The 15,064-nt window shown below is 42.2% G+C and overlaps 1 protein-coding gene across 2 annotated transcripts; it reads left to right on the top strand.

The window, feature by feature from the left end:
• The first annotated feature begins 1,257 nt into the window (after positions 1-1,257).
• CTXN3 (cortexin 3) lies at positions 1,258-10,879 on the top strand. Of its 2 annotated transcripts, none has more exons than XM_039236710.1 (2): positions 1,258-1,551; positions 9,664-10,879. In XM_039236710.1, the coding sequence occupies exon 2, from the start codon at positions 9,766-9,768 to the stop codon at positions 10,009-10,011; it is 246 nt and encodes an 81-aa protein (XP_039092641.1). In that variant the 5' UTR covers positions 1,258-1,551; positions 9,664-9,765; the 3' UTR covers positions 10,012-10,879. The 2 variants fall into 2 exon arrangements, with proteins under 2 accessions (XP_039092641.1, XP_039092642.1); XM_039236711.1 differs by lacking the exon at positions 1,258-1,551 and adding an exon at positions 4,893-4,950.
• The last annotated feature ends 4,185 nt before the right edge of the window (positions 10,880-15,064 follow it).

Genomic DNA, 15,064 nt, shown 5'->3' on the forward strand with positions numbered 1-15,064 from the left:
CTCCGTCTACCAGCACCGATGGCTGAGGAGCACAAAGGATACCAGTTAGTATTGAATGATAGTGCTTTGTTGGATTTCATTTGTCCCACTTGTGTGTGTGTGTGTGTGTGTGTGTGTGTATGTAAAAAGACAGTCAGAACAACTAATTGGCAAGGAAATTCGGTTAAAAATCTTGAAAACATATGTGGAGAGAACCTTCATCTTCTAGTGGGGTTAGCCTCTAATGTCAAGCATTTGATTCTGACATTAGATCATAACATTTGGCATTGACATTTTCCTGGGCCTGAGGTCTATCCAGGATTGTTGTCTGTTGCTAGCAGATGGAAATTTTCTTCTTAGAAAATGAGCTCTGTTCCAGTCCCTTACAGCTACTGGGTAATGGCCGGCTTCTCGCAAAGAGCCGAAGAGACAGCAAAGCTGACAGGCACAGTCAGAGTGAGCTTTAAATATCATGCACCCCATCATTTGGTGGGTGGGTGTTGTTGCTAACTGTGTTTCCACTTCAACAAAGAAAGTGGTGAGTTGCCAAAAAACAAGGATGTTCCATCTTAAGGACTGCGTTGAATTCTTTCCAGAGAAGCAGGTTTTTTTTTTTAAAAAGATGGATTTTATCCTAAAATATTTCCAAATTTATTTAGGCATTCTATCCAAGGAAAATAACTTAAGTATTGTGCCATGTAACTACAATCTGTAGAATTAGAACAACTTTCTCTCACCGAAGCTCTATTCATCAGTAGTCTCTGACAGCCTGTGTGGGGTGGGGTAAGGGCCAAGGTCACAATTATGCAGGCTGGCCAATGATACACGGGACCTAGCAAATTTACAAACAGGTGGTAAAAATGTGATTTTTTAAAATTGTTCTTTCCTCTTTGCCTCCTACAATTACTACTTTTCTGAAAGGTCAGTTTTGTTTTCTTTAGGAAAGAAAGAGCCTTTCCTTCATTTCCCAAATACTATGTTGATGCCCTTCCTTAGAAGTCTTCCTCTTAATTAAGTTGGCCCGAAGGTCATAAACCATAATCAATATGGAGGCTGGTTGCTGCAAGGTGCTAATTGACATCCCCAAAGAGGAACTGTGTCAACAATCGATAGAGAAGAACAGAGTACTGGTAGATTTATGGCTTTGATTTTGAAAAGGTATGGGAATGCCCTGTGATGTTTTCCCCTATACTCCTTTTGAATGTTAATGCATTCTTGAAGATGATTTCAGACACACTGCTAGGATACTGCCTCTACTCACTGAAGCAGAATCCTCAGAAGAGTTGCTGAGGCAGAACTGAAATCATGGCTCGCCACAAAGAAGCAGCCGTATTGGCCGCTAATGATGCCTCACACAGAAAGACGATGCTCCTTTAACTCGGGGGTTTTAATGGGAAGTTTCTAAGCCTGAAACAACAGCTTTAGAGCTGGGGTGCCATCAGCTGCTTGCAGCTACCACTGTCTACTGCTTCAACACAGCTTGACTGGGAAGAATGGAAACTAAAGAGGCTTGTAACTACCTGTAACTGTTCCACCAGGAAATGGATCAAGTGTTTGTTCAGCCAGATCCAGGTACTTGACCAACACTGTGTCTTTGATGGGCTAATTAATGCTTTTCTCTAACTTTACGATTCATGCATGAGCAATAATCACATAGATGCCTTTGGATCCAAGTTCTGAATTTAGATCTAGATGTCAGATAAAGACTAATTAAATAGTTGCTGGGTAAAGTTACTACGAGGGGGGTGAAATGTAATGATGCCTTTATTTTTAAAGCATGCTAAAGTTTATGATGCTACTGATACTGGATAAAAGAGTAGTAAAATAGGTTTTTTTCTTTGCTAAGCTGCAGTAAATTATTCTCAAAAGCTATTTGCCCATTACGGCATTTTTTTTCCATTCACCTAAAACGTCCAACCTTCCAAAATGTAACAGGGATATTTTAATTTGTTCACAAAGAATCACAACTCAACAACTTGTAATGATGCTGCTGACCGTCCCTGGTTTCCCTGCATGGTGAGCCCGGTGCGGCCCCAGCCTTTTGAGGTATCAGCAAGCACCTTTTTGCATGAGGAAACACACAAGGAAAGAGAAAGAAAACGATATGACAGTAAGGTTTATCATATGAGGTTAAAAGTTCCAGTTTGCTACTGGTGCCTTTTGGTACCCCCCAGATACTGACTGGGCACTCACATGGGATTTTTCTCAGCAAGGCTGCAGCCTTGCCCTGCAGTCCCTTTAAAACTCTTCTAGCAGATGTTAGGAGGCAGATGAAGACAGGGAAGGAGTAAACCTGGGGGCAGGGCTCAGGCTGAAGAGAAAGCTCTTGTTCTGACCCAGAGCTGGCGAGCTGGGAACAACAGGGTCCACTCCCAAACCCAAGCAGACATCTGCAGGCTGACTTTGCAGTGACAGTCAGAGGGAACAGACCTCTCATTGCAGCAGTGGGGGCTGGTGACAGTTCCAAAACTGCCTGTTGACAGTTGTAGCTGACCACATTCACATGTATTTAAAGTCACTGTTTCAGGGCTTTCTAGTAGCCTTGGGTCTATTTGTTCAGTGTGTAAAATAATATCTGTCCTTAGTCATGCTGTGAATTCTGACACATCAGTGCTATTGTACTGGATCAAGAAGTCTGTATTCAGAAAAGAAAAATATGGAGGTTGCTATATACTTATGTGAGCCAGTAAAAGGGGGGGGGGTAGTGCATGTTGGTTAAAATACATGAAGTACCTAGAAGGAGCCAGGAAATCTTTACCTGAGTTTATTTCTGGGCTGGTCACCAAGAGGGCCATGAGTTCTCTGAATTTATAGGAAATGTTTTGCATCCTGTGTGTATATCCTGGAATGCAAATTACTGTTCACTGGGGCTCATACACAGAATTTCCACAAGATTCATAGGTAATAACTTTTGTTTATGTAGTGATTTGATTACTTAGATGATGAGGTGCCTTTTGTGGAGGGCTCACAGTTAGCTGTAGGGGAAGATAGATAATAGGGCTGCCTGGGATGTTTACACGTCCAGGGTGGGTGGGTTGGGACAGAGGGTGGAGTCTATCTCCAGAGGCTCTAGTTATGCAAATAGCAGTGCAGCTGAGGTTTTGTTTAGCTCAAAAAAGTAGAGGTGCTTCTATTCAGCCTCAGTCTCAGGATATGTATCACGTTAATCATCCAAAAGCATGTTAACATTTCCACAGTCAGTTTCAGAACTGTTGCAGAATAATGCAGCACTTTGAGGAAGTTTGTGTCGGCTGGTCATTGCGAATTCCGTCCTGCCTACCCAGCCAATTCCCTTCCTGTTACAGCCTACAGACTGGTGCCACTAGTCTGCCAGATAAACAGAAATAAGGTGCACAGGATGTCTTTGTGTGCACGAAGTGTCCTGTCCGTTACATGTGAACATAAACTGTACAAACCCTTGAGTGTTCTGGCTCCACAGACATACTGTTTGTACATCTACTTTTGGAAAACATGTGGAGTCACTCAACCAGGTTTCTGGCTTAGAAGTTCTAAAAATCAGGTGCGGTGCCTCTGTGGTTTAGAGGTACTGGAAAAACACAGACACTGTGGCTTACCTGCAGCCTGCACACCATTAGCAGCTGGAGGATGACCGACTTTCTACCCATTCTGACATGCCGGAGAGAAACTTGCGAGTCAGCATCCTTTGAGAGATGCTTCTCCTCTGGTAACTGATTTTTATGATTTGGGGCAGTTTACTTATAATCTCTGTTCCCTGGTGTGCTTGTTTGCATAATAGAAATTAGAAATAAACCTCATTTTGTGCAAAAAAGAAACGGCATAAAGAGAAAACAGTATTCATCATCACGTATTTGTTGAACGCTTGCTAAGAGCCGAGCAGGACTCCACATGCCATGCATCTATTATAGCTGTTATCGTTTGCAGCCCATTGTGGGAGAGGGGCTTTGGGAATGGATCACCACAAAAGTGAGATGGTGGGATCAAATGGTCCACAGAGTAAGGTGCCAAATGCGCTTAACTAATTCTGTTGCTGTAACTTTAAAAATAAGAAAGGAAACATATCATTGCTTTAAGGTCTATTTTCTCCAGATGGAATATTATTCCTTACTGTTAAATCACATCATGCGAGGCTAATAACACGAAATGTCCAAGGGATCCAACCTTGAGAGAGGGTCATGTTAACATTCATAGTTTCCAGGTAGGACATCGGGATTCAGGATGTTTTAAATGGCTATTCTTCCCCACCAAGGCCAATTAGCTAAGAAAGGTTTAAGCCCTGAAATGGAAAGGCAAGTGCTAATTTTTTGTTTGAGGAGATCCTGTCCATCAGCACTGAAACCAAGGAAGATGTACGAAGCCAAATAACTGCTTTTCAGATCATAAAATCTGAGACTGATAAAGTGTCATCGTGACCCAGACTATCTATCTATATTCTTTGAAATCAGATCTGTTGCAAACACAATGGTCTGACATCCCAGTCTGGCTGGATGACATGTGCTTTCTTACCCCTTTTTGTATCAGCTGGCACCTCCAAGTTTGAATTCAGTTCCTTGGATGGTGAGGAGCCAGATATTTGACTCAAATTGTGTTTAAAAAGGCAGTGACCCCAGCAGCAAGGGAATCCTCAAGGAGCTTGCTGTTTTCCAAGGAGACAGAGTTGAACGCCATGGAGACTTCTCCTGTGAGAGGTGCTGCCCCAGGATGCAGGTGCGGTGCTCAGGGGGACGGAGCAGGAAGTACCCTGGCCACTCTGGGGAAGGGAGAAACGCAGGCCCCACCAAGGAGGTGGTATTTGGTGCGATCCCTGAGGGAGGGAGCGAAACCCACAGGCACGAATAGAGCGAGGAGGAGGGCATCAGGCAGAGAGCATCATGACTAAAAGCTCAGAGGTGGGAAACCTGGAGGAGTTCAAAGAACAGCCTGTGTTGGTTGGAGCTGCAGAGCAGACCAAGTGAGAACAGTCTCCTCAGGTGTCTACACATTCAATCGCACGTAAGTTTGTGCCTCTTGGTCATTTGACTCTGGACCAAATGCAATTTGATGTTTGTTCTTTTTGAAACTTATTATGGAAATGAATTCATGTCTTACAAAACTTCCATTGGCAGAACAGGACCTGAAATCTGTAGTACCTAGAAAACAGGGGTATCAGATCTGTAAGGGGGTTAATAGGCAGTTACGGTCCTTGGACATAGGAACCCAAGGGTTTTTCAAGGGAAGAAGTGTTGAGAACTGAGCTGAGAAAGATGAATCTTGACGCAGTATGTCGGAAGCATGAGGAAAGAAGGAGAGGCCTCTTTGCAAATTATTATAAGTAAGGCGAGTGGCTATTAATGATAATGACGAAGGCTAAGATGAACTGCTCATTCCGTGGCATCATAAGTAATGCAGGAATTTTAAACTTTGTGACAATCACAGTGTCCAGGGAGTGTGACTTAAGAAAAGGGATGTGTTATATGATTTTTGAGAATGGCTTCTTTTAATTAAGTCTTTCTTGGTCCAGTGTTAAAATTTGACTTTACTGTGTCCTGAATACACATGAGTGGGGCTGCAAAGAGAGGACGTGGATGTGCCGTGGACGGGGGATGCCAGTTAGGATGAAAACACTGCCATGAGTCACCGTGATCCTTCTTGTACTTAAAACAACCACCTTTTGTTATTGTTAGCACTTAGGACGGTTGTATCAGAATCCTTTGCAATAATTTACTTGCCCAGATTTCTCTATGCAACGAAAGGCAGATTTCATTATTCAGGTAAAAGCACTTGTGAATATTTTCTAAGGATCATTTTTTTTTTTTTTTTGCCAATAAGGGACATTTCACTCTAAGGCAGGCGTTTTAAAAGATTTTGATGTCTTTGAATATTTTTTTGCTGTGGCAGTCAAGTGATTGCATTTATTGCTTTTTCTGCATCTTACTCTATACGCTGCTTCCTTTCACTTAAATGTGCCGTTGAGCTTTCCGAATTCGTAAATTATTGATTAGCTGATTGCGGGTTTAAAATCAAGCAGGCTCTACCACGGATTTCAATCTGTCCCAAGCAAGGCTGTACAAGATCTGGCTTTTCTTCCTGGATCTCTGTATCCACCTCACTATTCCCTGATAAACTATCTCCAGATTATCTCATCTAAAGCCGCCATTCCCCAACCCTACCTAGGACTTTCCTCTGGGCCACCTGTCCCAGCACTTCATGTCTGCTGCCCCCAACCCAAGTGGCCCCTCACTTCCAGCAAGACCCTTCAGTCTCCTTTCTGTCTACATTTCCCCTCCTTCAAGTAAGGGCAGTTTTCCTAGACAAATTGCTCCTAACGTGTTCATGTGTCATTCTCCTTGGTAAAATATTGCAGTTTAATAAGAGGCTTTGATGACTTGGCCAAATGAAGTTATTTTAAAAGGAACTGGGTTACCACAGTATGGGAGGGGAGAGGCTTGCAATTTATAAAGGGCTGTGGAGTTTTCGAAATGCTTTCATCTCTGCTTTCTCATCAATTTGGTTTATCAGCAAGGGGTTGGTGATGAAGGGATTGGAGGATATATATAGTGGACTATATATATATATATATAGGCAGGCTTTTCAAAACCATGTGATGAGGCTATAGAGAGGGTTAACCATATCCTTGCATCTGCCTTTAATAAGCATAGGGTGGTAACACTGCGAATTAAAACTGATTTTTAGATGATTCTAAGAGTTGGCTTCCCTGGGAAGAAGCCTGGCTCCAGACTCATCGACAGGGAGATGGAAGAGGGAAATGTAGCTGATAATGTGAATCAGGATGACTAGGTAACTTTCTGGGGCTTCTTGGAATGATTGCCTGTCACTGCAGCCCCCAAATGAATAGTGGACCAGCTCAAAAGCCTGAGTTAGTGGGTAAGCCTAGGAAGGATGAGATGGTGAGCTAGGAGAAAAGAAGTTGGAATTTTGCTTTGTGCAAAAGACAAGGCTGGGGAAGACGGGTCCTGGGCATCAAGGTGGCTCCCTCATCAAGTGGACACTGGAGGTGAGAAGGGAAGGTCTGACTAAGGTATTGCTATATTAGGCCCTCGACTTCTGGTGAGCGGGTCATCACAGGCTCAAATGGTCATATGTCTAGTTCTTCACTGTTTTCCGATCCAGAAATCTTCATGTTGTATGTATACACAGTTAATGGCCTTCACTTCTCCTGTATTTCCTTTCTGGGTTACATAATGTTTTCATAAAGAACTTCCTGAAAATGCATACCTACCTCAGCCATGTTAAGAACAGATAAAGAAAACAACTCTGGCTTCATTCGGGCTGGAAGGAAAATGGACATAGAGTGGGATCCCAGTAAGTGAGGAGGGCAGGGTGAAAGTGAGGGGGTACTCCGTAGGACATGGAAAGACAAGAGGGATGATGGGAGGGATGGCTTAGACATTTCTTCCTCTATCAGCATGTGACTTTCTTTTGACCCAGCCCTTGGTGATTTACTTTTAATTTTTAATTTTCATTTTTTAGAAAGAGAGAGAGACAGAGAGAGAGAGCAAGCACAAGCAGGGGAAGGGCAGAGGAAAAAGAGAGAGAATTTTAAGCAGGCTCCATGCCTAGCACAGAGCCTGATGTGGAGCTCAATCCCATGACCCCAGGATCATGACCTGAGCCGAAATCAAGAGTCGGACCCTCAACAGACTGAACCACACAGGTGCTCCCCCCCTTGGTGAATTTTATACTTGGAATAAACAAGTCTAGTTTGGATATTTCCTAGGAATGTAGATGGCCTGTTAGTGGAAGCACTAAGGATTGCCATCTAGGAAGCTCTAGCTACCCTTTCCTGCCCTCTCCCCTCAGCCCAGTTATCTGCCTAGAATTAACATCCAATATTGGGAGGGTGCCTAAAAGCAAGCAAACCAAACCAAACCCAATCCATCAACATCCTCTATATCCCTAAAGAGCTTATTTTTAAGAAATACAGTCAAATTTTATCATAATCTTACTTCAAAATAAAAATGAATGCTAAACAAATCTATTGCAACGACTCCAGCCTTAAAAAAATCTAGTTATAGAATTGCAAAATATTTTCCCCTCCTAACTGGTAACTCCTTCCTCCCAGACACTGGTTGTAAATCTCTTTATAAACTGTGTCTTAAACTGTGATTTTATAAACTTTGAAGTGTCATCATACAGGCAAACCGTTATTATGATTACTAATGTACCAATTATAACTGTAGAAATATTGTATTCAAGCTTTAGGTCATCATTTCTATTTTCAGTTTGGTTGCTTATTTTCCTTGAATATCATTTATTTTAAGCCCATGTTAATTCCCATAGCTGACTATTGTGCAGTGCAATTTTTCTTATAACAGACTCATACATAGATTTAGTTCAGAATATCTGAAGTTTTTATGGTCTTTGTGGATTCTCCAACTTGCTTTTATTTTTTAATTAAAAAGTTGTTAATTGTTTGTTTTTGAGAGAGAGAGAGAGAGAGTGTGTGCACGTGAGCATGAGCGAGGGAAGGGGCAGAGAGGGGGGAGACGCAGAATGTGAAGCAGGCTCCAGGCTCTGAGCTGTCAGCACAAAGCCTGATGTGGGGCTTGAACCCACCAACCATGGGATCATGACCTGAGCTAAAGTCAGATGCTTAACTGACTGAGCCACCCAAGCGTCCCCTCCAATTTGCCTTTAAAAACAAACAGTAATGTCCATATATCTTAATTTATCCACCAGTAAAATGGAAATAGTGATAACTTATCTTTCCCCTTCTCTTCCTCTTTTTCAAGTGGTCTTACACAGTAGGAAGCTACTGTAAACCTTTTTCGAAAATGCAGCCAATCAATCCCTTTTCCCTAGCTCATTTCTCGAGGTGCTTCTCAGGGTCAAGTATTGAACCTGGTCTTTGTTTTGCAATGAAAAAAAGACAAGCAGCAGGAGCTTGATGGTCTGGGAGTTTGAGATGCCTCCTTTCTCCCTTGGCCCAGGCAACAGCAAGGAAAGAAGCATCCTGGCTTCTACAGGCAGCTTTTAAGTGAAGTGACTCTTGGTTTTGTTGGTGTCTCTTCTTTGTATACTTTTCAGAGTATTTTCACAGACATTCATCCTCATTATAGCACCAGGAGATACACAGGCATTTCTGATTCCATTTTTACAGCTTAGTGACTGTAAGGTCTCACACTTATGTATCAGTAGAATGGAGGCCAGAGGCTGGAGCCCACAACTTGATACTCCCTGGGAGTTTTTATATTAAGCACATTTTCCAGCCTCAGTTTCCCCCCATCGAGGCTATAGAGGTCTTGGCTTTCTCACAGTTTGTAGTAGAGTGGCTAACCTGCGTTGTGTTTAGTTAGAGTCCTGGCACATAGCTGGTGTTCCATCAATGGTATGGGATTTCACAACAAAGAATGTTGTGAAAGTCATATTATTGGAGGGAGTCTAGAAGGGACTTGGCAGGGGACACGGGATGTCAAGTTGGCAGCACACCCTGAGGTCAGCATTACGTTGCCCGTTTCTCATCTTCTGTACTCTGGTTGTCTTCCCCGCCTATTCCTCCTGGCTCCAGGTGGCTGCTCTGAGGACAATCTGGTAATTTCATGCAAGAGTAAAACATTCTTTGCTGCAATTACAGAGAATTTAGCATCTCTGGTGAAAAAGTTTACAGATTGCTGCTTCTCTCTGCAAAACATGACTGTGAGCTCAGAAATAAAGTTCCTCTTTGGTAGTTTATCCCCTCTCCTTTCCCTTTCTTTCTTCTTGCAGATAACTCAGCCTCTCCAAGGTGCAGCAGCCATCATGATCTCAGCAGACTGATGATGGAAGAAAAGGAAACTGGGAGATCCTGTGCTCTAGCTTTCCTGGACGATGGATGGAGGACAGCCCGTCCCTTCACCCCTAGTGCCCCTTGAGAACGCCTCGTCAGATTCTAGCATGTCTCTGGAACAGAAAACCACGTTTGTTTTTGTGATTTTGTTATTCATTTTCTTGGGCATCCTTATTGTCAGGTGCTTCCGGATTCTTCTGGACCCGTATAGGAGCATGCCGACCTCAACTTGGGCTGATGGACTTGAAGGGCTGGAGAAGGGGCAGTTTGACCATGCCCTTGCTTAGTGGAGGGGAGCAGGATCCCCTCCTGAGGAGGTGAAGTGCATCATGACTTGGCAAAGAATTCTCTTTAGTCAATGTTCTAAGCACACCAAGTTTCAATGACACCTGGTCGTAGGCCCACAATCCCTCAGTTATTAAACATGCCGTTGGGTTAAGAAACATTGGAGGATATGGGAGGTGAAGCTTTCTAACACTCGCCAAAAACAGGAAGGCTTGCATTTCTATGTTTACTCAATGAATGAATACTTTTGAATGTGAGTGGTGGTGAAATCAAGAGCATCAGCATCAACATAAACTTTGCCATAAAGTGAAGTGCTCTCCCATCCAACCAGAGAATAAAGAATGGAAAGGTTCGGAAATGAATCTGGTCAGAGGGCCACGAAGAGACCTCTTTGCTCTGAGCGTGTGTGTCAGTTTGTTTTATTTTCGTGGGAATCCAGGTCCCTGGCAGAGAGTAAGGAAGACTGAGCTGAGCAACCCAAAGGAGACCCCTAATCTCCTATAAAGCAGGCAGCTTTGGGGAGCAAGGGGGTCGGGGTGCTTAGCACAGTTTCATCTCTAGAAGAGATGAGTGAGGATGAGCTCATTTTATTTCTCAAGTACAGCTGAATTCAAAGGCTTGTGGAGGTTTGAAAACTCTTCACCAGGCCAAAAGCATTCTAGGTATTCATATTAATAACCTGTGTAGAGGTAGTGATACATATGCGAATTTACTTTCTTCACCCACATGGTTGAAATATTGGGTTGCAAGGACAGCTACGAGTCGTGTTTTTTAAATAAAAAGTTAATTGTTTAGAAGAGAAGATTTTCAGTCTTAAGAGGAACGTATGTTTATGACTGAATAGGGAAGCCAATAAAACTTTTCAAGAAATGGTAGCGTCTCCTCTTCTATTTCACCGAGACGAATGCACTGGTGGTCTCGGTGACACGACACACAGAGGAAGATGGAGAGACAGGAAAAGCTGCAAGGTCATCGAGTTCATCACTCTCACATTTCAGAAAGGGCTCCCACAGATCGTCCTGCCCGCGTACAACCTATATTAAGCACTATTTAAGACCCCGAAAAAGAGAGATGAGAAAACCTCTTATTCCAACTTCCGTTGTAGGGAAACCTTGTACCTAAATGAAACTCCTGAAGCTGTATCTATAATCTATGTCTCCTAATTTTCTCTTCAGCTAGCCATCCTATTTTTTATTATTAAAAAAAGAGTTAAAGAGGCCAACTATGCCTGAAAAGGCAGCTTTATTGTCTCCCTGCCCCCCCCCCACTTTTTTCTTAACCTTCTTTGGAGGGCCGGCTGTGCAGATTTCTCCCCTCCCCATGTTCCCTTTGACTTGAAAAACTTTAACTAATTAATTTTTAAAAATAATTCCTACACCCAACGTGGGGCTTGGATTCACAACCCCAAGATCAAGAATCAGCTCTTCCAAATGAGCCAGCCAGGTAACCCTCTTGAATTTAAAAAAAAAAAAAAAAAAAAAAAAAAAATATAAAAAAAAAAAAAAAAAAAAAAAAAAAAAAAAAAATATATATATATATATATATATATATAAACAGCTTTAGTGAAATATAATTCATATACCATAAAATTTACACTTTTAAAGTATACAATTCAGAGGCTTTTAGTACCTTCCCAGAATTGTGTGACCATTACGTAATCACTGCCTAACTCTGGAATTCTGTACCCACTAGCAATGACTCCCCATCTCCTTCCTCCCAGCCCCTGGCAAACTTGAATCCACTTTCTATCTCTATGGGTTTGCCAATTCTGGACTTTTTTTATAGAAATGGAATTATAAAATATATGGCCTTTTGTGTCTGGCTTCTTTCAATGGCATGTTTTCAAGGCAGGTTCATGTTGTAGAGTTCCTTTGCATGGCCAAATAATATTCCATCATTTGGCTGTACCTTGTTTTGTTGTTCTATCCACTGTCATGGTTATCCATTGGCTAGTCTGAAAAATGCTTCTGTGAACAATTGTATGCCACCTTCGTATGTTTTCAGTTCTCTTCAGTATATTCCTAGGAATGGATTTGCTGGGTCAAATGCTAACTCTCTGTTTACCTTTTTGAAGAATCTGAGGCTGTTTCCCAGAGTGGCTACATCATTTTACATTCCCACCGGCAATGTATGGGACTTTTTATTCTTTTCTTAACTCTTTCCAACTACTTAAATTTCATCTTTAGCTGTAGACTTTATAATTGAACACACCACCTCAAGAATGAGTCCAATTAAAAAGAGAGAACAAGCTGGTGGTATCTACATGCTGCTAGTTTACTGATGTCTCGAAAGATCCTTTGCTTTTAGATCTAAAGTAAAACACTGATGCTGATCTGCAGTCATTCCAGGGTCTATTGTGTCACACGAATATTTTTTCTGTTTTACTGATACATATTTCTTTAACTCACTAATTATAAAGATGTTTTTAAATTCAAATGTACCATGTCATATGTGTCCCTAGTTGATATTTTATCTTTTACTGGGAGTGTATTTAAACCTATGTAAGTATCAGCGCACTTGGATGGCTTAGATGGTTAACTGTCTGACTCTGGCTCAGGTCGTGATCTTGCGGTTGGTGGGTTCGAGCCCCGGATCGGACTCTGTGCTGACAGCTCAGAACCTGGAACCTGAATTGGATTCTGCGTCTCCCTCTCACTCTCTGCCCCTCCCTTGCTTGTGCTCAGTCTCTCTATGTCTCTCTCTCTCTCTCAATAATAAATAAACATTAAAAAAAATCCATTCAAGTATTTATGAAGCGCCTGCTTTGAGCCTGGCATTTCTAGCACTGGACAGACAGGTACAATACAGGCCTATTTCTTGCTCCTGAGTACCTTTCAGCCTTGGTGGGGACCTAAGAAATAAAGGAAAGCATGTATCTGAATACTCATTCCAATGACTGCTATAGGACTATGGTTCGCACACTATCAAATTCATGTGAGAATTTAAAAAACATATATGTCCCTCCACATTAATTGTTCTTATAAAACTTGTACATGATCATGGTAAAAAATGTGTAAACATCATGGAGAAATATAAAGTAAATATTCGTAGTCAAAATTCTGCCTCCCTAGGTTACTCTAACTCCAGTTCTTCCAGGGGGAGCTTGTTGAAAATGTAGATTACTATGGCCTTCCATCCCTAGGGGTTGATTCTGTAGAACTGGTTCATTGAACAAATGCTTCAGGAAACAGAACACAGGACAGATGGATGTGGGCCAAGATAATCAGGGAAATATCCTAGGACACCATGACTCAAGTGTACCGGTACGTGTTTCAATGTTGGCTATAAAGCTTTATGCAAGGGGAGTGATTTGTTATGAAATAAATTATATCTTGAACTAACAGGATGGAGATGTTTGGGGTACATGCAAAGGAGGAGAGGAGGGAAAGCAAGAGAGTAAGGAAGAGAGGTGCTAGAGAGAGGTGCTAGTGTTGAGCATGCAGCCGGAGAGCAGACAGGCTGGGGAAGGTGGGGGCGGGGAGCGGGTTGCTGGAGCTTGTGTAGAAAGGATAAAGGTGGACCGGAACAACAGAGTGTCCTTAAAAGCAAAATGAAGTGTGGGAGTCAGTGCAGATCGGTGAGAAAGAAAATGACATGGAGAGTGGCTGTCAATTCCATTTTCCGCACCCTTCCTCAGGCAGCATCGGGATGGGCTTCTATAATGGGAACAGACTGAAATAGCCACCTGCCTCTGTGGCTTTGAGCCTGGGGTTGCCAGTAAGTGCCATGGGGCCTCCCAAAGCCTGCTCTTCTTTCTTTCTTCCCTTCATTGCTCACTCCACTTTTGTTTTTCCTTCTCAGATTACTCCTCCTTGTACAACGTGCCCTCACTGGGTCTCCCATGCTCCTCCCCTCCCTTGGCCGGAACAAGAGTACCCTAACAAGTGATCAAAAGCTTTGGGCTATTCAGAGTAAATTGATCCCTTCTGTGAGAAGTGCTAACTCTCTGTTTTAATTACTCAAGGCTCCTTGCGGTGAACAGCGCATTCTCGAAAGGTCACATAAGCCTTCTCTTTCCCAGCTTTCTGGCTTCAGGAGTTACGGTGCAGCATTTTGCCTACCTTACAAGATATTTATAACAAGTACAGCTGCCCTCTATCTTGTGTATCTGCATCCCAGGATGAAAACATTACTTTCCCAAGGTCATTCTAGAGGAGAGCTACCTCTGGATTCAGAGAGATGTGGCAAACTCATTGTCAGTCTCAGCTCTGCCGGGTTAATGCCCCCAAGAGACCCCAAGTTCTAGATCAACAATGCTCCCTCCAAAAGACCTTTTTTAAATATCTTAAGCACTGAGTAAAGTAATTCTAAGATGGGGTGTGAAGCAGATTAACTTGACTCCTGCTGTTAAAGTAATGAACATTCCAAGCCAGATCATCCTTTCACTATTTTTAAGGGTTAAAGCTGAAACAAAATAAGCAACAATTTTAGGAGGCAGAAGTTGGAACAGATGCTTATGTATGTAGGAAAAAATATGCATTTAAAAGTTCCCTTTTTATTGGCTTCATTGCATAGTGTTTTACTGAAACCCTGAAGGTTTCATATTGTAAATGTTATTGATGAATTTGGTGAGATGAGAAATTTTATTTGTCCACCATAAATCATTAAAAAAAGTATAGTTAAGATGTCAACTTTCAAAACTGACATGTAAAACATATTGAAACACAATTATTTTCAAAAATATTTTAGTTCTCAAACCCTGAATAAATTCTGAGATCTGATTTGTGAGATGTGAGGTGTGTGTCTTCTGAGACAAATTATGCTCGGGGTGGGAGGGGGAGTCTCAATTGTTGAGGAATCACAAAGTTGTAGAGAAGAGCCCTTATCTCCAAAGTGTCCAAATCACTAAATGTGTAACTGTTATCTGTGATCAAACTAATCTATGCCGGAAAGAGTTATTTGCTTGCTGTGAGGTATAAAAGAAGACTCTGTATCTCTTGTTTCTTTCTTTCTTTCTTTAAAAATGTTTATTCATTTTTGAGAGACAGAGACAGAGCGCAGGTGGGGGAGGGGGCAGACAGAGAGAGACACACACACAGGTTTGGAAGCAGGCTC

This window comes from Hyaena hyaena, unplaced genomic scaffold, assembly GCF_003009895.1.
Source record: "Hyaena hyaena isolate Hyena2069 unplaced genomic scaffold, ASM300989v1 scaffold_115, whole genome shotgun sequence".
Lineage (NCBI taxonomy): Eukaryota > Metazoa > Chordata > Mammalia > Carnivora > Hyaenidae > Hyaena > Hyaena hyaena.